Here is a 23,965-nt window from a genome sequence, read left to right as displayed (position 1 = left end):
TCTATACTTACCCTTAATGTTTTTATTTTTAAGTATCTGATTCTTCCATAGCTCAGGCAAACCTCCTTCATCTGTACTATCAAACCCTTCTCAGATGTCCCAGACTTTCTCTTGAATACATCTACTTTGTGCATTGCTGAGATCTCTTTTTTTTTTTCTAATCCCACTACTTCTCCTCAGGGATTTTTTCAGTGAATCCACAAGCCAGATTTTGTGACATAACACAGTAGCAGGGCTACTAGCTTTTTGCCTCTGTCTCCAATCCCTAATCCTCTTGTTTTGGTTTGGTTTTTGTTTTTGGGGGGTTTTTTTCAAAAAAAGGAAAAAGGGGGACTTTATTTAAATGTCAAGACTTTAGCACTCAAAACTGGACTCTCCCAGGCCACTGTTGATGGAGATGGTGTTTCTACTGACTGAATACTTCTAATAAACAGTTCTGAAAAATGCAGTGTTGGGTTTAGGAAGGCCCTGCACATGAGCAGCAGGATAATTTCCTTCTGCAGGACACTGAACTACAGATCAACAGTCAGTGGGGTCCTGTAAAAATCCAAATATATCCTAATATGCTGCTCTTTCCTGGAGCTAAAGGAGTTCCATTAAGGGCAGAAAAACCCATTTCTACCTGCTGATGTGTGAACGTTTTTCTACACTGTGAATGCCAAGGTATTTCCCTCCTTCCACGGGAAGTAAAATGACCTTGATGACACTTCCAGTGTCAAGAAAAGCACATGCTCAGGTGATCAGAACCATAGAATCATTGAATGCTTTGGGTTGGAAGGGACCTTAATGTCCATCTCATTCCACCCCCTGCCACGGGCAGGGACACCTTCCACTATCCCAAGTTGCTCCAAGCCCCGTCCAACCTGGCCTTGGACATCTCCAGGGATGGGGCAGCCACAGCTTCTCTGGGCAACCTGTGCCAGGGCTCTCCACCCTCATAGTACAGAATTTCTTCCTAATATCTACTCTAAACCTACCCTCCATCCGTTTGTAGCCATTCCCCCTTGTCCTGTCACTGCAGGACCCAATGATCAACTCTCAGCACTATCTCCCACTCCACTGAAGCCTCACAGCTCATGCCACGTGTCAGTTACCAACTTTAGCTTGTATCGAAACACCTCCACAGACAAGGCTCTGACACCAGAACCAGTAACATCAAACAACAGAATGATCCCATTAATTCTGGCAATGGCTGCAAATAAAGACACCAGGTCAGGTGGAACAAAGGTTCTTCTTTCACAAGCTCACCTTTAGCTTTTGCTGAGGTGTGCACCGAGCTTTTCTTTCCTGATCAAACTTGCTGCATAGGGAATCTGGAATGACACAGAAGCAAAGATTCTGCTTTAAGCTAAGGTTTGGTTAATGCAATATCCAAGCTGGAGACTCCTGCAAATGAAAGGGTTTGTTTGCCTTCCTGGAAACAGTGAGGAATTTTAGGAAACAACGCCTTAAATTAAAAGTTTGAAGGCTTTAGGAAACTAAAAAATGGCCTGAATTAAAGCAACAGATAGATCTTAAAATTCAGCGTAAAAGATGTCTTCTGATGCTTTGTTTCTATCAGTTGCTGACAAAGAGTAAAGCCACCTGAGAGATCACAAAAAATCAGCTGTCTGTGACAGAGCAGGCAATGCACACTGATCCCTGCACAGCCAAGATACACTAGGTTGGGAGTATGAGACTTCATGTATTTATATCACCATAATTAGGAAGTTCATAATAGTTATCTCTGACTTGCACCAATCTGAGGGGAAGCCACTGAAGTGGAACAAATAATTAAAGAAAAACAGAGAACATGGGCATACTAGGGAACATAGTTATATTTAGAAACAAAGTGGGATGATGTGCTCACTGGCCACTGGGAATACAGTGCGGGGCTGCTCTTCTCCAATGCCTTGCCTTTAGAATGCAACAAAACTAATTTGCTCTGAGATTTCTCCATAGCTGGGAATCCAAGTGACTACAAATTCTTTGATGATGTCTTTTGGAAGGACCTTTGGAGGAATTCAGGCTGGGATAAAAAAAAAAAATCATTGTCCCAGTGTCCTTACGCTCGTAGGTGCTGCTGCACACTGAGGTGACCTGCTTCTGCTGCCAGGATCTCCAGGATACTCTCACAAATAATGTCAAATCTGTTACTGCAAGCTGACAAAAATGTCATCTGAAGTCAGCAGTAAGGCCTTAAGCTGCACAAACAGCAGAAGCAACAGAGGCAAATGCACTGAGTTCAAGCAACCTGCCCCACACACCTAAGGACATGGTAGAGCATGTGAATTTTCATCCATATCCACTGATCCCCTAAGTTCTTGAACATCCCTGGTTTTGATTTTAAATGCATTATGCCCACAGTGTGTGAGGATGTTTGTGTGAATTGTGCTCAGCATGTGTCTGGGTTGGTGTAAAACATTGTGTCTGCAATGGCAGTGAGAGACACATCCATCCCTGACTACCTTAATAAGGAAAAGAGCAGGGAAGGATCAGGATGAGGGGAAAGAATGGAGCATCTGCAGCTCAAGAACTAACCCTTTCATTTCTCAGGGAAGGAGGTCAATCTGATTGAAAGCAGCAGCACAAGGAAGCAGGAGTGTCTGTGGCTGAATGAAAGCAAAAGCCTTTCCTGGGGGGCACACTGCTTCCTCCACCACACAGCCCTGGAAAAAGGGAAATGTGTGTGCACAGGCCACTGATGGCTGGAAAAGACTAAGGACCCAGGTGTTTTGGCTGACTACTCTTATAGCCCCTAACCCTGGCAGAAGTTAAAAGCCATCAGGAAGCTTGCAGCCAGATCGCCCCGAAAAACCAGAGCTCTCCCCTCCACTAACAGAGCTGCCTCCCTGCGCTTGTGAAGGCCAGAAAGCTCCTCCTCCCCAAACTGCAGCAGGGAGGACGGTGCAAAGAAGCTGTTTACCTGATCACCCGTGGCCACGGTTTAGATTCAAAAGGGAGCCAAAGACAAAAAAAAAACCCCAGCACGTTCCAGCTGGGACCTGTGGTGCCTCACCCGCTGCTTTCTGCCTCTCTCCCACTCACCACGGCCAACAGGCAACTTGGATTTGCATGGCCGCCAGTTATGTAGGACATCTCCCAGGCTGTACTGACCTAGATAATACAACGGGGTACATTCTGTCAGAAATTAACTGTTCTTAATCCACTTCTCCGCTATATTTGGCGCATCGGCGCCTTTTTAACGTGCGTTGGTTTATCTGCTCTCCTGGTAGTAAATGTCACTGGGAGAGGTGGGTGTTCAACAGGGAAATGACTACTTTCTTCGTGAGTTAAATCACCTACAGTGTCATCTTCTACCTTTGTCGTTGTAAGAGCATTTGGCAGCTCTGGTGCTGCTGTGGAATAGCATTTACACCCCTTCAGTGCGTACAGGGTGACTGTTGTGATGAAGATGGGATCAGCACTCAAATGGGCGTGGAGATCCAATGGGTGGCCCTTAACAAAGGGGTCTACAGCAATAACAAAATTGCAGGCAGTTTGGATTCAAGCAGCAAGAAATCATTTTCTTATGACTAAGCCCACATTAACAGGAAATATGACACAAAGAGGGCAGATCTGAAGAGCAACCCCAAGGGAACTGCAATATGGACACTGGGTCCTTCTTCCTTCAGGCCAACTCCAGTCTAGTCCTGGGTACTGATCACCTGTTAGGAGGTAGAGCACACTCCTGTGTGCATTCCTTGAACACATCCTCATTTCTTTCACCTGGAAGGAATCCAGACCCAAGCTCTGGGTCTGCTCCACAACACAAAGCAAAGTGCAGGAAATTGGGTGGGAGTGGGGATTGATTCATTTCTAAAGTGCAGGTCTGATCCCTGCTACAGACACTTGGACACCAAAGGAGCTTTGGCACACCATCCTCTTTCAGAGTCATCACCTTTTCAGCCCATCTCTAGTGGGGTACACAAAGACACATCACCCTGACTTCTGTTGCTCAGAAAACAGATTTTGCACCCAGGCAATAGCAGAGGACGTGTTTGTGGTTCTCTGTACATCCACACCCATTTTTGATCAGACTTTCTGCAGATTCTAAGGGAAATGAAGCTCTTGCTTCTATTTTTAATATCTCTGCAAGGCGTTCCTTTTCTCTAACATTTGAATTTATGGGAGAAGGAGGCCCAGCGCTGTGCTACCAAGGCATACACAGATGTATTGTCAAGATAAAAATTTTGCTCACTTGTCTTAAAAAAAAAAAAAAAAGGCAACAGTAGCAAATAGAATAGAATTCTGGTGAAAATAGCACTTGTCAGCTCACTTTTGTGTGCCCATTCAGGGATGTGTATTCTACCTTCGGCATCAAAAGGACATGTTCCCAGTTCATAACACTAAACCCAGAGAGAACTCCACCAAAAATCAAATGAGGATAACAGAACACAATATCATCCCAACTGCTAGAGCACAGAAGAAAAAGTTAATTAGAACTTCTGGTTTGGGAGGGCAAGGTGATGAAATCTCCCTCGGAGTCTGCAGGACACACGGTTCCAGAAATGCTCTTTTACCCGTCATTATAGGTGTGTGCCTGTGAACAGGCACTCGAGCACAAGATGCAGCTCAAGAAATCCAGGAGCCATTCTGCTGAACAACTGTTTGCCTCTGACACTCTTGTCAAGGTCAGCCATTCCAGCTGGACCACTTCAAGGAGAGGACAAAAAGCAGAAATGCCCATAAAGCACTGCAATTTCATATTTCCTCTTCTTGAAACTGGAGTGACAGCTGTGCAGAGACCGAGGCCTCCACACACAAAAATAGGGATACTCCTTGTTTGTATAATGAATAAATTAGTTGTACAAAGCACCAACTTTCCATGTACAACCTAAAAGAGGAATTAAACTTTCTGGTGGTTTGTTTGTTTGTTTTTTTTTTTAATTACAGTGGCACCCAGAGGAACATGATCTCATACCTCTGAAGATTTACCAGTATTACCACATAGTAGATTTTTTTCTTCTTTTAAACATTCCCTGTGATTCTTTAAAGATGGTGCAGAGATGGAAATCAGTTTTGCAGGTGTAGAGTTCCTGATTTATTTTATTGCCTGACTGTGAAGAACAGAGTTGATTCAACGTAGCACTTGGAGCAGGAAGCCATAAAACATAGAAGGGTTCCAGATGGATCCAGTTCTGAGCTCTGAACATTATTATCAGCCCAAAGTTAGGCTACTAAGGAGCAAGTCAGTTAAGAAATTAAAATACTCCAAACAAAACCAAACCAACAGTTCCCATTTAATCTGGAGAGACAAAGGACTGCCTGAGTATTTCACATTTTCCAGCAAATCTCAAAAAACTGCCATCTTTTACCCCGACATAAAATTAGTGGGATTGGTCACTACTTGATGTTCTAAACCACAGTGGGTGATGAACTGAGCTTTTCCTGATGGACAGGTCACCACTGAGGTCAGCACTCCCTGGGAACCCAGAAACTACTTGTAAGGGAGCTCTGATAGGAAATTAGGAAAAGCAACTCTGTTTTCAGGAGACAGAGTGTTCTACTTCTCTGTGGCAACGTTTGAGAGGGGTTCACGAAAACATTAAAGGATAAAAATCATCACGCTGGGAATGCTGCTCCTGATCTTTTTCTCTCACCAGGCAGCTTGGAAGAAAGTTCATGCCTTTAAAACTTGATCCACTAACACAGTTGCTCAGAAAACAGTATCAGAGAGATACAGAGTCTCAAGTAGGAGCTGACTCAATACTTCCTTAAGGTGCTGCACTGTCCTGGCAGATGAATTCTGGTAAACACTGGACAGAAACTGACAACTCTAAAGGCAGGTGAGGCTCTTCTAAGGCCATACCATGTGTGTCATGAGACAATTTACCTGAGAGAATTTACCTGCCTGGAATTTGCAGCAATTCCTTCTCTCTGGCCCTTTTTGTACAGCTTAGTGACAACAGCCAGATGATCCACCAAATCACAGAACCTTTTAGGCTGAAAAGCCCTCTAAGATCACCAAGTCCAACCATTCCCCCAGCACTGCCAAGGCCATCACTAATCCATGTCCCCAGCTGCCACTTCCACGGGGCTTTTAAATCCCTCCAGGGATGGGGACTCCACCACTGCCCTGGGCTGCTTGTGCCAGGGCTTGACAACACTTTCAGTGAAGAAATTTTCCCAAATATCCATTCTAAACCTCCCCTGGCACAACAGGATTCATATGCAAACCCCATATTTTATATATGACCTCTGAGTGCCTGCACTGTGCTCAACCAATCTGGGAGAGAGCACTTTGAAAGAGGAGGCAGAAAAAAATTAATTCACTGATCTGAGATCCATTTTCCAGTTAAATATGAGTGGAAATCAGTTGTTCCCTGGCACTTGGCTGAGAGCTTGGCACAAACAGGTTGCAAAACTTTCTGGTAGCTGCTCCAGACACTGATCAAATCCTTTTCTCTGAAACACAGGGAGTTTCACCTCCACATCAGGAAGAAATTCTTCACTGTGAGGGTGACTGAGCACTGGAACAACCTTCCCAGACATGTCGTGGAGTCTTCCTCACTGGAGATATTCAAAAGCTGCCTGGAAATGCTCTTTTACCTGTTATTATAAGTGTGTGTGCCTGTGAACAAGAACAATTCTGAGTAACGTGCCCTGGGGGGATCCTGCTTGAGCAGGGAGGTTGGACCAGACGACCTCCAGTCATCCAGGTCCCTTCTAACCTGAACCATCTTGTGATTCTCAGCAAAACTGGTGGCCACACAATGTCCTGCTGCCCCGGCACCCTGCCAAGCCAGGCTGTGCCATCACTGAACACAGAACAGGACAGGACCCACCCCGTTTTCCCAACGATCAGAGCCTTGCTTCCAACTTTCCGGAAGACACGAAATATCATTATTCTTTAACCCCGGAGAGGGCAGGGCACTGAAATACCCCCCCCCCGCTGATTAAGCCCTGCTTTAAGCGAGGCTTTGGACGAGGAAGGGAGAGGCCGCCGGCGGCGTGCAGTGTGGGGCGGGGGCGGCAGAGGGCGCCCGGCCCCGCCGATCCATCCCGCGGCCGCAGCTCCGCGATGGATTTCCCCCCAAAAAAACCCAAAAACGGGAGAAAAAAGCATCGCCGGCCACTGTCCAGCACCGTCCGGGCACGGACCGCGCACCACCTTCACCCAGTGCTTTCCGTGCCACACTCAGCCTACAGCGGGCGCTGGCGCTGGAAAGCTGTCAGATGCCACCGTATTTGCTTAATTTTTTTTTCCTGCCTCTTGTATTCCAGGTATTTTTGACACAGGAAACACGCCAAAGATGGTTTAGGCAGCTTGAGGGGTTACAGTACAGGGGGAGTGAAACCATCGTTCTGGCAAAACCTGCCTCTGGTGATCACGGTTACAAGGGATCAGGGAATCACAGAATTGTTTAGGTTGGAAAAGCCCTACAAGGTCATCAAGTCCAACCATTCCCCAGCACTGCCAAGGCCACCACTAACCCATGGCCCCAAGTGCCACATCCACGCAGCTGTTAAATCCCTCCAGGGATATTCAGGAAGGACTAATTTAAGTTGTATAATCCTTCAGCAGTGAGAAGAGCCAAAAAAACCCCCTGACTCTGGGCATTTACATTGTTTGTAAAATAATTTTTAAGAAGCAATTAAGCCAAGTTCTGTGTCTAATTATACCAGTAAATTTGGAGTTCAACACTGCAAAGGTGAAGGTCTAAGTAAAATTAGGATTTAAGTATGCATAAAATACTTCTGCTTTTCTCTTTGCACTTCTATGTTAACAGGAAAATTTGGCTAAAGTTCTGTTAAAGCAACAGTACAGCATCTCAGGTACAAAAAAAAACAACCTGCCGCTGGTTTAAAAAAAATAACAACAATTAAAAAAAAAAAAATCAAAAGTAGCCATGCTTCTCATGTATTCTGCACCAAAAGCTTTAATTCATCCATGCCATAACCCAAGAAGGCCAAAGTAGTTCTATCGTTACCACATTCAGTTCATTAATCTTAATTCTAGGACATAAACATACAAGATATATTCACATGAATGAATTAAAGTAACTGCAGGGATTATCACCTCAAAAGTGCTGACTCCATCTCAGTTATCAACCAAGACATCAGCTGAAGATTTCTTTACCAGTCTTAAACAGACACACTCGTTATTTGCAGCAGTCTCTCACTTCTGCATATGCAAATATCCTTTTATGTGTCTCAGTGTCACAACCCGCCTCACAAATACGAGCATAAGGACTTGACTTGATGATTTGACAACATTCCTATTAGTAATAATTAAACTCAGGCAGCGACAGTGAGGGAAGAGGTCCTGAATTGCTGGGGCAGTGCATTAAATGTTGAAACTATTCCCTGTAAGTACATTCAGACAGCTCTGTTTAATGATTAAATGACTATTAGTCTTTCTGTAGCCTGCGTCAGTAAGTGGAAAGGGTGTGAATTACATGATCGTATTTCTTTTCCTGCCCAAGAAAATCAGAAAAAAATGACCACAGCTGGCTCACTGGAAGTCTGGGATATCCAGTTTCAGAAGCAACTTCACGACTGGGACACAAAGTGAATGGCAGGGGTGATCCATTCTCTCTTTGGGAAGGGGAGCTTGTTAGCTCCAAGCTCAGCTGACACAAGAGATAAAGGCTGAGGTGGCCCTGTAAACTCTGTGCTTCACAGCAGGAACTGGGCAGGTGACCTGCCTCAAATACAAAGCAGTAGGGGTGCTTTTCAGGGGTGGTATCCTAATTAACATCTTCTGTGACAATGAAATTCACAGATCAAGCCAAACTCCCTGCCTGGCATCAACAAAGAGGGACGTGGTAAGAGCTGGACACATTAAAGGAAAAGAGTGGAGACCAGCAGCAAAAAAAAAAAAAATATCCAGAGATGTTCTGGACTTGAGTTTCCTCCATTACCAACCTCTTTCAAACACCCTCCATCTCTCATTGAAATCTCTGAAGTCAGCAGGAACAGGGCGCGTGAACGTTCGGCAGCTCTAAAAATAAGGCCAGTCCTAAATGCGTCCAAACGCCGGCACACAGGTTTGACAATCCTGGCCTTCAGCTTTGTTTTTATGTCCTAACCCATCAATTAGAAAATGACAGTACCAGGAGGCTGGACCATGCCTTCTCTGCACCATGGCCCACGACAAGCAGAAGGAAAATTTAAGGTGCTGGAGCACGGGGTTGATTCAGGGAAGAGGGGATATTTGGCAAAGCTGCCTCGACACAAAGGGCTGTTAAATAATGTCAGACTGATCATGGAGAAAGCACTAGCAAAGCAAGTATTAGCTGACAGCCTCCTGTTTGTTACTGTGCCCTGCTCTTAAAACCACTAATCAGTGTTTGAGTATGAAACATCTTCCCATGCTCCAGCCGCCTTCCTTGCACTGGATTAAGCATGTCAAGTTTTCAAAACAGCACAGTTGTATGTGATGATCTAGAGTTGCACTAACACACAGGCAAAATCCCTCTTGATTTTAAAATAACAAGCAAGAGACCCAACAGTAAAGTGTGCCTGCACTGAACTGTGTTTTGGCAACTCGATCCTTTACTGCTGAGTTAAGCACTTCTTCTAGTGTCTGAAACGTGAAAAAGACACATCCTAAGGTTTATTTGCTGGTGAGAAGCTGGGCTCGCACAGATTCCCTACCGAGGGCTGAAATGCACCCCTTGGCAGCTCACATGAGGTAGAAACATTTAACTGTTTGCTGATACAATGCTCCCATTCCTCCCTGCTGAAGCACCTCTCGGTGTTGAGTCAACACATTTCATTTAGCTGAAACATGAAGACCCATCTGGTTACTGTATGAAAGTAAATCTCCAGGTAATTAGGCTCTAAACCAGCTGAGAACTGCACACTTAGGTCTTGCTAACTACAAGGTAATAGGAGCTCGGTGACAGTGCATCTGCATGGCTCACAAAGGAAAAGTTTGAGGTGTGCATTTAAAGAACATAAAGCAGCAGCTCATAGCATTTTCAGTGGAGAAGGCAAACTTACAATTTGTAGCTGCTGTACCATTTCTTCTCTGTACGCCAGTTCCCGCTTCATCTGATCTTGAAAATTATCTGTGTGAGGGGGGACAAAAAAAAGTAGATGCAATAATTAAAGCAGAGACCACACAGCAGAATTCATATAAATCAAATTATATCAAACCCAATCATCACTGAGGAACTGAAGCACTACACAAAGCCTTTCAGCCAATTAAAATGCGTGCCTAAAAAAACCTTATGTATTAGAAGACACTACAGACAACAGAAAAACTGTGAAAAAAATCAGATTTGGCTACTTCCCCAATCAGCAGATCTAGGCTGCTAAGTTTCTGTTGCTATCATTTATTCCCAGTTATTTTTCTTGATGGGCAAGGCTCTGCAGTCATTACTCAAACTTCTACCAACACTGAAGAGAGGAGCAAAAACTGCTCTCCTTTGCTTTGGCATAAATCTGTTGGACATCAACAGCGATGTCCAACATCTGAGAGGAGAAAGCGTTCAAGGATGCAGGGTTTGATTTGTGGTGTGTAACACTGTGCTGATGGCTTTGAATAAAACTCAGACTAAAGCTCTAGAAACAGTGACGCGGAACTCAGAAGGGAAAAAGTCTTTGAAAGAAAAGAGCCTGAACAGCTGGGCTATAGCACAGTCCTGCCTTCCTGCTCCAGTAGATCCTCCTTCCATTATTTTCCTCCTAAGTAACCATTTCAGACAAAATTTCATTCGGTAGAAGATTAACTGCTGGTCTGTGTTCCATAACATTGCTGTTGGAGGGTGGGAAAAAGAAAAACATAAACAAAACTATTGACAAGAACCAAGTAACTTGAAGAGCTGCCTTGGTGGAGATCTGGGTGCAGTGATGGACTGTTAAATGGAAGGGGAAAGAAAACCCGTTCCAACCAGTATCATTTCAACCCAGAAAATAAGCTTGTCCTGGAGCACGGAACCAGTGAGGTGAATGCCATTGGAAAACACCATGGAGAGCCCGGAGAAGGGAACTGCAAGGCCAAGGTAGCTAAAATGGTTTATTTACAGGTAACCAATTAAAAGAGTTACACAGTCACGCTGGCTGCTGGGACACTAGCCTGGGAGTCAGGAAGCCTTTTGGCTCTGCTGGACTCCGTGTGTGTCTCCATGTCTCCTTTCACTACAAGCAAAGCACGAGTAACAGCCCTGCTTCACCTGCCAAGTGGGTTGGGAGGATTAATGGATTAAAGGACTGGGAAGCTTTGATAGCACAGCACTGTGAGTGGCAGAACTGCCTAAAATGCAATGGAAAGATCTGGGCCCAGGTGAGACTGTGCAGCTCCTATAAATAACCTGTGCTGCTGCAACGCTGGGAACTCACCCGCTCCCAAACTGGCCGTGCAGCCTCTGCACCACTTCCCAACCCCAAAAAACAGGAGCAGGAAGGCAGGAGAGCAGCTGTGGCACGACTCAGTGGAGGGGAAGGATGTCCCTCATCTGCAGGGAAAAGGGGATTTGTCGCCATCAAGAGCGGGCATAGCAAGGCTGGAAGAAAGTACAAGGGGGCAGAGCTCTGTCCTCCTCTTTTACACGTGAATTTTGCCCTCTCTGAATGAAGAGTCAAGTTGCTATTTAAAAGGCAAGGAGGCAGGAAAAGAGCAGTGAAACAAAGAAAGACAAAATTTGGTGGGCTGAAACCATCAGGAGTCCAGCACTGTCACATAGAAAGGGACATGATAACATCCAAATGCAGTTCTTCGTATTTCAAGTAAATTCCCACAGAACTTTTCAGCTTATTCCCCCCCTCTACTACTCCAACTTGATAATAAAAATAAGCCAACAGAAATAAAGCAGGTTTACAATTCCTCTTTTCCTACCCCCAGAAAAGTCATGCTGTATAAAAAGGTGATTCCCTCCTGCCCTGGTCACTGAAGGCTGATAAATCTGTGCTAATTCCTATTGAGGTCCTCCAGCCTCACTCTGAGCAGGCTTTAAGGAGAAATTTTCCATCTTTCCTCAACACTTTCCTCCTGACTGCCTCTTTACGGGCTCATCACCTCTCAGAACAAATAGCTCAGAAATCTTTCTCAGTCCTGCACGGCAAATGTCCAAGCTCACAGTGGAAATGGGTGTTAATGGCAGGGAGAGTGTTGGGTTTTTTTTTTCCGGCAGCATTAATCCGACTCCGAATGCTTACAGACAAAGCCATAAGCAATACCCAAGAGAAAAGATATGAATATTTAAATAGCTTTCTTAACACAAAATTAAATACTTTAAGTACCCAGACTACTTCTCCACCATTTTATTGCCACGGTTGTTAAATGCAGACGGACAAAACGCGGAGCAGCCGACACCAGCGGCACAAACCAGCGGAGGGTTCCAGGAGAACCTGTCACCAGGCACAGGTGCTTGTATTTCTATCAGGACAGCAAACACTCCAATTTTCTACAAGTGATCTGATCTTTGGGGTTTTTTTATTATTTTCTTCAGGTGATCTCTGCTTTGAGAGATCCTACGGAAAACCTCACCTGCGGCTTTCAAGTCCAACAGCAATATGAAACATACAGGTGCAAGCAGCAGAAGACAAGGTCTGCTGTTTTATAAAACACCACAGTCCACATTTCAAGCAGGTACAAGAAGCCACAGAGAAGCTTGGAGCATAGCACTGCTACAAGAGCTTGCAAATGAGCTCAGTTCTCATTTAAGAGTGATTTCCATGAGGAGAACTCTGAAACCAACCACCACTTACACACAAGAATGCACAGCCCTGTTGTGGATAGTGGTTTATGACTATTAACCTGTAATACCCTGAATGTGCTCTGTTCCAAGTGCAAGACCCAACAAAAGGTGACTTTGGAGTTAACTCCAGGTAACCTGACAGAAGTACTTTCTAGAGAGACATAGCAGTACCTTTCACATCTCACGTGTTGCCTCCCTGCTGAAACAGGGATGAGTTTTCCCCTATTTAAAAAACCACCAAGAAGACTCGAAATTCAAAGGCTTCTTATGCATCTGAACAGTTCAAAGCACAGGGAGATCCACCACCAACCATCGGAGTGAGAATTACCCTGGCAGTGTGTTCCTGTCCCTGGTGGCTTTAGGGATGGGACAGAATTCCAGTCTCCATGACTGCTCACCCCGGTGCTGCATGGAGCCAGACTGGGATATAAAAACCTGTAACCTGCCTGCTCTTCGCTCCCTCCTGCAGCCTCAGGTATTTCCAAGCCATGATAAATCCATCAATACAATTTTAATTTTACCTCAACTTTCATTTAGCTGGATCTCCAAACACTTCTCTCCCTAGCTCCTCCTTACCCAAGACCACCAGAGGCAGTTTCTAATTTGGGAAACCTGGCAAAGTAGTCTTTAATACTTGACCTAAAGCAACAGTCCTGTTCAGCATCAAGAGCCTGGAACAGAACCCCTCTCTTTTGCTAGAACACATACTGCTGTAGAGGGCAAACCACCCTTATCATGGATTTACACTAATTTGCTTTACAAAGACCGTTTTTCTTGTTCTATTATATGTGGAGGAGGGGCGGGTTTTTTTGGTAAATCTAAATCTGTAAATAGGTTTTACGGTCACTTGTAGGTATTGTTTATAGCACATTATCTGTTTTCTATTTTAATCCTGAAGAAAATTGACCACTACTTTGTGGTACGTTGAAACCACATATTTTTCAAGCCAGCATACAGCAGTCACCACTTCCTTGGTCGGCCGTACGTGTTCTTTTCTTTTATTTGAATTGTATTTCATGTGGTTTAATTGCAGTGTTTATTTACATGGGCAATGGCAGAGCATTAATTTTACTGCAGAAGAACAAAAGGATAAATAAGAGACCTGAATGGCAAAACTCCAAGGTGCCACTTCGCCAATACCACACAGCAGTGTTTTGATCTACACAAATTATTTGAAAATTACCTCACTCCCAAACCCAAGTAATGACTGTATTTATTCTGAAGGATGAGGTTATACTCCTTTCATTATTATCTGTATCATGTAAGGCAACTCTTTATTTATGGAGCTGTCTACATATTTCAATATTTGGGCTGAAGACAGAGTCATTCCCAGAGTCTTTGCACTTCCTTGCTTCCCTGAACTTGCCTATCTGATGCTATAGGAAGGGGAAAAACATAGTTTCTTTAAACTTAAAACACATGAACCCTGCTAGGTGTCCATTTGGTTTCATTTAACACGTGCTCAGTGCGTTCTGTCGCCCCGGGACAGCAGCACTGCGCTCATCAGCTGCGGTGCAAGGGCCATCTCCAATAGCCCATCTCAGGGGGGAACAATCTAAACAGGCATCTCTCGTGCTTAAACACAGGCCAAATGAATTCTCCAGCATCAGCTACAACCACCTGAAAATGGGTATGAAGCACCTTGTCTTCAAAAGCCCCTAAGAGGCTGGTTAAGACCAGTATCACCGTACCCCGAGAGGCTCCAGAAGCGTTTCTCCTTCCTGTACTCAGTGTTACCAAACCCAGTAAAATATACACCAGAACAGACATCCAGCTTTATATCTTCCCTACATAAGATCTGCCTGGGCAGCCTGCAAAACCACACCAGAAGTGCCACTGTAGAATCACGGAGTGGTTTGTGCTGGAAGGGACCTTAAAGACCATCTAATTCCAACCCCCTGCCATGGGAAGGGACAGTTTCCACCAGACCAGGTTGCTCTGAGCCCCGTCCAACCTGCCTCAGCAGAACTAAGCCAAAGATCCTGGCAACACAACTGAGAACATTACTCTCCCATTTTATCAACCTGGCAACAACCAACCACGCACACACAGCACCAAAACCACAGAGATGTGTCTTACTGAAGACTGGGAAAGACGCGTTTCCTTTCAACACCTGGAACTCCTGTTCCAGTCTCCTTCGTAAGTCGATCTGCTCAAACAAAACCTTCTGGAGCTCCTCTAACAAAGAGAAGAGAAAAGTGGGTGTGATAGTCTGTGTAAATAACTCTTGAAGGAACAGTTGCAGAGCAATTCATTACTATAAGACAAAATATTTTAGCGCTTATTAGGAAAAAAAAAAAAGCGTTGCATAGACCTACAATAGATTTTGTGCAGAAAGCCATGAATATAAATCAATGTAATATATTATTTTAAAGTATTATATTACAGTGTCATGTATTGATTGATATATATGCATTAATCTCAATTATATCCACCCAAAGGTCCATATATTATTCATATGTTACTTGACAAGCTTAAAATATGGTGCAGAACAAAAGTGCTCCCTATTACCCTCATATTCTATTAAAACAAAGAGCAGTTTTATAATGTAAGAGGCCCTTATTTATTTTACCTTTCCCCATGTTTTCCACATCCTTCTTCAGCGAATGAGGTGAATTGGTTTCTTGTGTGTGTTCTCCTTAAAAAAAAAACAAAGAAAAGAAGTTATTGATTTACTGATAGTGCCTTTTTTTTTTTTTGTCAGTGTTGTCCTTACTATGCAGCCGCTTCAGAGAATCTGGAGAAAAAAATAAAGGGGGGGGGGAAACACAAAGAGTAAGATTGAGCTTTATCTACATTATCTGTGTGTGCATAGCACAAATATTTCGCAAACTCATGCTTTCTTCTCGTTTACTGAAGTATCTGCCTACAGCACAGGCTCTTGCAGACAGTATCTCCTCAGCATCCAGGATGGTTCTTCTTGCCAAATGGATCCCTGCTTTCCCTCTAACCCCTCTTGAAGATGCTCCTATCAGAGAACAACCAGGAGCAAGCCGAGAAAGGGAAGAGCCTTCTCCACAGCCTCATCTCTCCTCCTCGCCACGGGAAGTCTGTGCTGTCCACCTGGGCAGGACCCTGCTCCAAAATCCACAGGCAAAATCCCTTTCTTTGCACCTGCCTTTTCGCCTTCGTCAGCTCCTCAGCTTTATCATCTCCCAGAGCTCCGTGGCACGGGCATGTTGTAACTGGATATAATTTATATCCAGCTGAGATAAAATTGACATTAGTGGTATTTGCATCTAAAAGATACAGCTCTGAGGTCAACCAGTTCAGGGACTTGAGTCTTAGGTTGCTCAAGTTAACTTTTGATCATACTATAGCACAGAATTTTCTGGATAAGAGAATTTGACTATTTCCAGACACATGCATGCTACTTCCTTCAGTTTTTTTCCTTTACAAATTAAATTTAAAAAAAAAAAAAAATTTTTCACCTGCTGTTGAGTTCACCTGGATGACAGTATGACTTAAAAATCGAACCTTCTGACAAAAGGTGTTATTTTCATTATCCTCTGGAACTGTGAAATTTTCCTCTGATTTCTATGAATCGGGTTTTGAACAAAAAGCTATGAAAAACTGTTTTTAAAAGAAAAAATACCACTTTAGCTGAAATTGATGGGAGATTTTCTGTTATTTACAGCTGAAATAGAAATGGACTCTCGATAATTAAGAGAATATTTGGTAAATAACCAATTATTGAAGTAATTGGATTAATTCTTGTTTTAGTCCAGCCAGTAAATACACATCATTAACTCTGCTGATAAGTAATCACAAGAGACATTTATATAAATCTACTCATGTGTTTATGTATTTGGAAGAGAGAATCATGGAGAAAACATCTTGGTTTTTTGTTGTTCTGTTTGTTTGGTTTTTTTAAATAAAAATCCATAGCACTGAATAGGTCACCACACAACAGACAACAGTCACTTTAAAAATAATTGTGTCATCACAGTGGGCTAATTTTAAAATTGAATTGGAAAGTCCTGTTATACATGCAGTCAGAAATCTTTCTGCAAAACATTTATTTCTGTTTTTAAAAATCGATGCAATCTTATATCCAGTAAACCTTGAAGTCTTACTATATGAAACCTGTCCAATAGCTATGCATTTTATCATTTGCTTTCTCTTCATTCCTTAAAAAAAAGCCAAAAAGCAACCACTCATTCAGGCACATACATTTACACAACTGGCATCTGGTGCCAACAATTCCATTTTAAAAACCTGTTTATGTAACATAGTGATAAAAAAATATTTTTTTAATTTTTTTTTTTTTATAAAAACGAAGTATTTTCTAGAGTTGTCTCACTACAGTAAAAGAAATAGCAAGCTTAAAAATATATCACTTTTTGGGCAGTCGTTCGAGGAGATTCCACAATGCAAAAGGGTCTTTTTTTTTTTTTTAGCTAACATAATTGTGTTTTAAACTGGATTGATAACCAAATAAATATATTATTAAATAAATTAGAGTACGTTACCATCAAAAGGGGGGAATTTAAGTTCAGGAAGGATATTTATTGAATTATAAATACCAGTAGGTTTCCAATCCGTTTCTTCCACCGAGGCATTCTTTTCTGAAAGTTTTATGTGCAATTTTGAGGGATAACAGGCTCACAGACGGAAGGTAACTGGATTTTTCAAGGGGGAGGAAGAAAAAGGGGAAGACACTAGAGCATGGTGACAACATAGCTCCTTCCCACTGGCTCGTTTGAGCTTTCAGGGCCATATGATTTGAGGCTGCTGACTCGCTGAGACAGAAAAAGCTGCATCAAAATGAAAATAAGGACATGTAGCATGAAGAACAACTTCTCCGGCATCTGCAGCCTCCCTAATAAGCTGACAAAAAGGCTTGTTATAAAATCCTCCATCCTTACTCCTGAAATAAGTGAAGAATGGGACTGGAAACATGAAGGTATTTAAAGGAAAAACCCAGTATATATGGTTTTGCAGAATAACGGCATTTTTAAACCGCTTTCTGATGTCAAAAAAATAGTCTCAACATTGTTATTGTTAATGGCGATAATAATCAGATGGGTTTCACCTTTCCAGTCCCCCTGAAAATGATAATCAGGAGCCTGCTCTTCTCCGTTTTTCCGTACTTCCCAGAGGCCTCATCATGCCTTGTGTGCTGCTCTACCTTAATTGAAAGGGAGGAGGTATTGAATATTTAACCAGCTTCCTTTCTCTTAAATGTTAATTAAAAGCTAAATAGGTGTTTAAAAACAAACAGAAAGCCCAAAGAATTTTAATCAGTCTAAGGAAAAAATCACTTCCCCCTCCTAATAGCTCCACCATAACTCTCCTGGGCCTTGTCTACACACAAACTTGTAGCAGGGTTTAGAAACAGCACTGAAAGCTGGGCAGCCCCTGGCGTGGACAAAAAGGTTTTCTTTAAAAGAGATTTATTTAAGTTTACTAGGAAAAAATCAAACTATCTCATCCATCTGCTGGAAAAGGAGATGGAAGTATTTGCAGCTGGTTTAAGCCGCCCCAGAGAAAGCCTCTGGTGCCTCTGTTCTTCCCGATGAGCTCGGGTGCACAGACACTGTTATGGCTTTCCTAACCTGGGATGTGAGCATTCACCCACATGGATGGAGGGGGGGGACAGCAGAGATGATGTCTGTGATTAGACACACCTCAGAATGACTCAAAAATCAGCACTGTGGCAAACAGAGGTCCCAGTCCGTGTGCCAGCACAACGTCGGCTCTTGTGGTGCCGCCGCTTTACGAGCTCTGCGCCCGCTGGGGCAGTGAGGTTTTGAATTTTTAACGTTCGGGTTTTTCAACATTTCTAAATTTATTCTCCCCAAAAAGAAGTGCACTTTGACCTCGTTGTAAAAAAACCAAACCAGACGCGGCCAGGTTACCTCTTTGTGCCGTGCCGCCTGTAAGAGCGGATATCCTGCAATCCTTCCCAAGGAAGCTCTCGGAGCGCTCTTCAAACAGCAGCTAGAAAAATTCCACACTGTCCCAGACAACTCCCCTGTCTCAATGGGCAGCTGAATTGTCCAGCACAGAGCTCTGATGGTCTGGGAATATAACCCCATCCTCCTGACTCTGCGCCTTGTACCCAGCTGGTGTCCTCTACAATCCTCACTACATCTGCACTGTCAGATCACATCATCCAAAATTATCCATTTGCCCGTGTCTCCGCATCATCCCTGTTATTCCTGGACAGTAACTGTGCGTCACAGAGCACACCTTATCCAACAAAAGCTCTTCACCTCACTCCCAACGCTGTTAAGCCCGTGGTATCGATGGTCTATCACAACTTAAACATCCACCGGTACTTTTAGCTGGAAAGCACTGTCTGCAGACATAAAGACCACAGCAGTAAGGTGTTGGTATCTTCTGGATATAAATATATATACATATATATATATATATATCTGTTTAAAAAATATAGACAGATGTGAACCAGCAGACTTTCAGAGCTCCAGAGGCTCCCTCTGTATTTGAAATTAATTACTGGATCGTAAGACATGCAAAGTTCTTGTGTATGTCCTGAAGAAATTCTAACCTTACTGAAAATATTCATGCATCCTGCATATTCATGCTGCTTTTGGGGGGAATAATCAATAGGATAATCGGGACTTATAAAAATATGCATACTTTAGCAAACTCAATATCCATCTTTTAAGTCTTTTCCTGTACTGGGGGCTGATAAACATCTTAAAAAAATCTGCAGTTTCAAATGGTATTTTGCCCCCAAAAGTGATTTAACTTTAAAAAAAACTAGTTCTTTTTTATGCACAGATAAAACCTCATTTTTAACATCCAAAACATGAACATCTGATTAAAAACCATCTGCACTGAAATACTAACAGAGAGAGGGAAAAAGAGTTTCAGGATTTCAAGCCAAACATTCAAAAACTTGTGTGTGACCAACTTAAAAATATGAAATGTTTTAAAAAGATAAGAAATCAGCTGGTTTTCAGTCTGAACTTTATGCATACATCTGAGAACTATTTCATAATTTTATTCTAGAAGCGCAAGAACTAGTAAATTTCAAATCCTTGGTTTAAATGGAAGGTGACATGCTCACCACCTTCCAGAAGACAAGGCTTTAAAAAAACCAGACAAAACACACCTAATATTGTGAAAGTTGCAAAAAATAAAGAAATTCGGCAACTATCCACCCTCTTTTAATAATTCAAAGAGAGTTCCTGAGCTCTTTAGTAATAACAGATGAGGAATGAGAGAAACAGTAAATAAGGATGCAGTCCTGCAGTCCTACACTCCGTCTGCAGTTTTGTCTGTCGTGCAGATTCACGTACATATACGCAATCTTATCTATTAATATGCAGTGCTGGATCCCACATCTGAAACTTCATCTTGTCTTCTTCCATTTAAACTTTTAACCTCTGTGGGTTTTTTTTTTGTTTTGGTTTTTTTGTTGTTTGTTTGGGGTTTTTTGGGGTTTTGTTTTTGCAAACACTTTCCGTAATAAGATTTGAAGTCTGGATTCAACTTCTGGATCCAACGCTTTAACACTTATCCCAGATAAGGCTATATGTGATAAAAGCTGGGCTGTTTTCAACCCTCCATGAAGTATTGTAAATCTACAGTAATAGCAGTATTTGAAGAGTTATTCTGAAAGTATATTTAAGAGTAAATGAAAGGTATCTGGCTCGCCATTTCTAGCGTGAATTTTCCTGAAAATGCCTGACAAAGCATCTTTTACAGATCAAAAAATAAAATCAGGGAAACCGTAACAAGATTTGAGAAGCTGACTTCCAGCTGACACCCAGTTTTTGGGCTCCCCGTTCACATTAGAGCAGATTAAAAATTAGATTAGTTGGAGAACAGCTTACGGAACTCAACTTCTCTTTAGGAAAAGCACAGCCTTGCAAAGCTGTGGTGTGCCAGACACACACAGCTCTCCCACCCTCCAACCCCCACTGATGAAGGAGGGCTGGGATGGCAAACCACAGTGTTCCCCCCCCCCAAAAAAAAATAGACCAGTTACATAAGTTAGTCACAGTTATCTTTCTGAACTGCCCTGGGACTTTGAATAATCTCGAGCTCCTTCCAAGCACTGCCTGACAGAGAAGAAAGGGAGATTTTCCCTTGACAGTTTACTGGCTGTGCAGGATGAATGGCTACGGGATCTTCAAGCCCGTACCTATTTCAGCATTGGAAAAGAGCTCTGTTATGAATCTGTAAGTTCACTGACACATTGAAACTAAGCACCCAACACACGCACTTGGAAACGACAGTCTCTGGCACAGAAAATACTGCTTTTGTTTTAAGACTCTCTTTACTAGGTTTAGTATATAAATACCAAGTCTGTCGCGCGCGTCAAGAGGAATTCCCAGGATCATTTCATCTTTCTTAATCTTATTAGGAAGGTAGAGCTTTAAGTAACTCACAAACGTATTAATCACGTTAAAGAAATTGGAGAAGCGGAATATTCTGCAAAGTAGTTTGACATCCAACCAGAGAAGTAGCAAGAGTAAAACCCACTAACTCTGAAGAAGATTAAGAAGGCCCAATCCTACACAGACACCCCTCTGAAAACAACGGGGTTGCTCGTGCTTAGAGAGTGCACAGAAATCATCTTCAGAAATGAGCCCTTAAACACTTTGCATTTCTTTACAGCCGGTTCATCTCAGATCCAGTCCCAACAGTGACCTTCAAACACCCAGGCGCTCCTCTCAGTTCACTCAGTACATTCAAGACTCTCCTCAGAGTTGAAACATGCAGGGCAGTTAAAAAAACCCCTAAAATTTACGTTTAAATTTACCATGAAGATAAATGTATGGCTACGGTGGACCTTAGTGTCAGCGAATAGAAAACACTTGGGAGTTTCAGAGAGAGAGGGGAGCTGCAATATCTAAGTAAAAAAAACCCACAAAGTATGACCATAATCTACTGGATAAAATGATCGTGGATGGAATAATTTTCTAAAAGACAAAGAAAACCCAAAACTTTTTTTTTTCCCCCAAAATAAATTGGCCACGGTGCAGGACACTGACTATACACAGTATACTGTACTCCTAAAAATTATCGTGTTCTTAAGGTTGACTTCTGTTAGTATCACTGCTGTGCTCTCAGTGGTAATTATTTGAAAGTGTAGAAGATAATGAGGTGTTATCCATTGGTCCACGACCTCGATCCCTCAACCACAAAATCTGCAAATATGTAAACCACTGATAAGTTTCTTCATCCTATACCGTTGCTAAAGCAGGTCTTGTTATTAAGTATTTCTAAAAAAAAAAAAATCCTCTTCGAAATGGGATACATTTGCAAACATTTGTGATCTTATATTGTTCTCTGCTATTATATAAGATTTCTATAAGATCCCATTTCTTCATTTCCACTCCGTGTACAACTCTCTCTCTCCCCGCTTGCTCTCTCTGTCTCATTTGACAGGCAAATTTGCAGACATTGCCTGAGGATAACAACCTCGTTTGACAGTCAATTAACCGTGAATAGTCAAAGCCAAGGCAGTTTGCATTACATAAATGGAAAATTAGATTCCTTTTTCCCAAGAAACAAAAACCTCTCCTTAAGACACTGCAATAGACAACTTAGTATCAAAACTTCTAATCACGTCTTTCCCAAACCCCTTGGAGACATTTAGCAATCAGTAAAAGGTGGTTTCATTTAATTTGTATAATGTAATTTTTGTAAATGTATTATACATTTTGTGTAGAGATCATTATCATGGAGATAATATAAATGTTGGCATAGATGTCATAAAACACCTTTAATGTCTTTCTGACAGATATTAAAAGCAATAAGCTGTGATCCTTTTTAATGGAAGGTTTCAAAGAGAACATTTCAATTATTGTCATTTTATGCTTTTCCAGCCTGTTTCATTGTGTAACCTGATACATTTCGGGAATTTCTGCTGAAATATGCCCAGCAATTAATAATCTTATTCCTATTAATGTCACTGCTTTCCACCTATTTGCATTTCTCTCAGTTATATTTGCTTGGAATTGTTTTTATCTTTACCCTTGTACTAAATATTCAGACATTTGATTATGAATTTAAGCCTCTGCCTCTTTATCCTCTACCTTTTTCTGAGCCTACCTGCTATATCTCTCCAGAAGTCTCCTCCTGAAGGCTCTGAATCTGTGATGAAAAAATTATGCTCCTTGTTCTTATCTGAAATCCAAACAAAATGCAGTGCTTAAAATGCTTTTACCACCAAGAAACCCCAAACCAAAATGAGTATCAGAATCCCAAGGAAATAGTAAATATATATTTCTACATTCACCAGGCACAGAGACACATTTTGGATGCGAATGAATATAATGCTAAATTACAACCATAGAGAGACTATTAGAATGTTTTAATGGATTTTTTTAATTGAAATCACGGAAGTGATTTATTTTTATTTAAATCGAGCCATGGAGAACAAACCCACTCAGCTCACAACTCTGAATTCCCACCTCGTGGTGAGCGGACAGATCCACATCTGTACTCACCTGAGAAGGTGTCCTCCTTCGTGGGCAAGATGACCTGATTACTCTCCTTGCTCTTCTGATTCTAGAAAAATGGGAGTGAAAAGCACAAGATCAGTGTGGAAAATGACAAGGAGCAGATAAGCAGTTTCGGGTGGTTTATTAGCAGCACAAATAGTGCCCAGGGAAACAACACAGTGGGGAATCCCACTGTGTGGGCATCTTCCACAGCCACATTCACGGAGGAATCCCACCGTGGCCTCATCCACAGCCACCTTTATGGAGGGAGCACATGTCCCACTGGAAATTTTCAGGGAATGTGCAGGGTGGATGAGGGCACCATCTCAAAATAGGGGCTGGACCAGTTGCCCCATGTGTTAATCTGAACTGAGGGGGTCAGGCTGTGGAGCAATACCCACTAACACTGCAACACCCTGCTGGGAAAGGCACCCACCAATTAAATCTGACAAATTTATTTTTATTAACTTGCAGGGCTGCTCTGTGGATGCTGCATCCAGGCCTGGCATGCCTGGGACTCTGTACAGCAGTGCCACCGTTGAGGTGGCTTCCCACGGGGATGGGTGTCCCTGGGACAGTTGCCCACTCTGCCCTGGGCAAATGGGTTTGGGCAACCCCGATTTTGGGGGTGAGGGGAGCAGGGTGGGCTTGACCATGAGGCCCTAGTGGGCCATGTCTGGGCACAGACCATCAGGGCTAGCTTGGGGCTGAGCACCACAGGCTGCTGGGGATGTGGCACCTGACATGATGGTGGGAGGTACCCGGTGCCTGACCTGGCCATGAGGGATTCACAGTGCCAGTGACCAGGAGTCAGGGAGTACAGAGTGCCTGACATGATGAGCGCCGTCTACTTGCCCCACCCAGAGGACCCCTCCCGCCCCGGTTTCAGTATCCAAAAACACGGGAAAG

At 42.8% G+C, this 23,965-nt stretch overlaps 1 protein-coding gene across 1 annotated transcript in view; it reads right to left on the bottom strand.

Annotated features, from left to right (window-relative positions):
* Nucleotides 1-23,965, bottom strand: part of SKOR2 (SKI family transcriptional corepressor 2) — a 29,772-nt gene that overhangs the window by 1,177 nt on the left and 4,630 nt on the right. Inside the window, exons 2-7 of the mRNA XM_029962145.1 lie at nt 23,063-23,123; nt 22,665-22,739; nt 15,202-15,267; nt 14,709-14,807; nt 9,931-9,998; nt 1,249-1,313 (exon numbers count right to left, since the gene is read on the bottom strand). Of these exons, the coding sequence (XP_029818005.1) occupies nt 1,251-1,313; nt 9,931-9,998; nt 14,709-14,807; nt 15,202-15,267; nt 22,665-22,739; nt 23,063-23,123 (432 nt within the window). The 3' untranslated portion in view covers nt 1,249-1,250. The remainder of the gene's footprint in view (nt 1-1,248; nt 1,314-9,930; nt 9,999-14,708; nt 14,808-15,201; nt 15,268-22,664; nt 22,740-23,062; nt 23,124-23,965) is intronic.

Source organism: Manacus vitellinus, unplaced genomic scaffold (genome assembly GCF_001715985.3).
Source record: "Manacus vitellinus isolate BGI_N305 unplaced genomic scaffold, ASM171598v3 scaffold_42_pilon, whole genome shotgun sequence".
Classification (NCBI taxonomy): Eukaryota; Metazoa; Chordata; class Aves; order Passeriformes; family Pipridae; genus Manacus; species Manacus vitellinus.
This window is presented reverse-complemented; position numbering and strand designations above follow the sequence as displayed.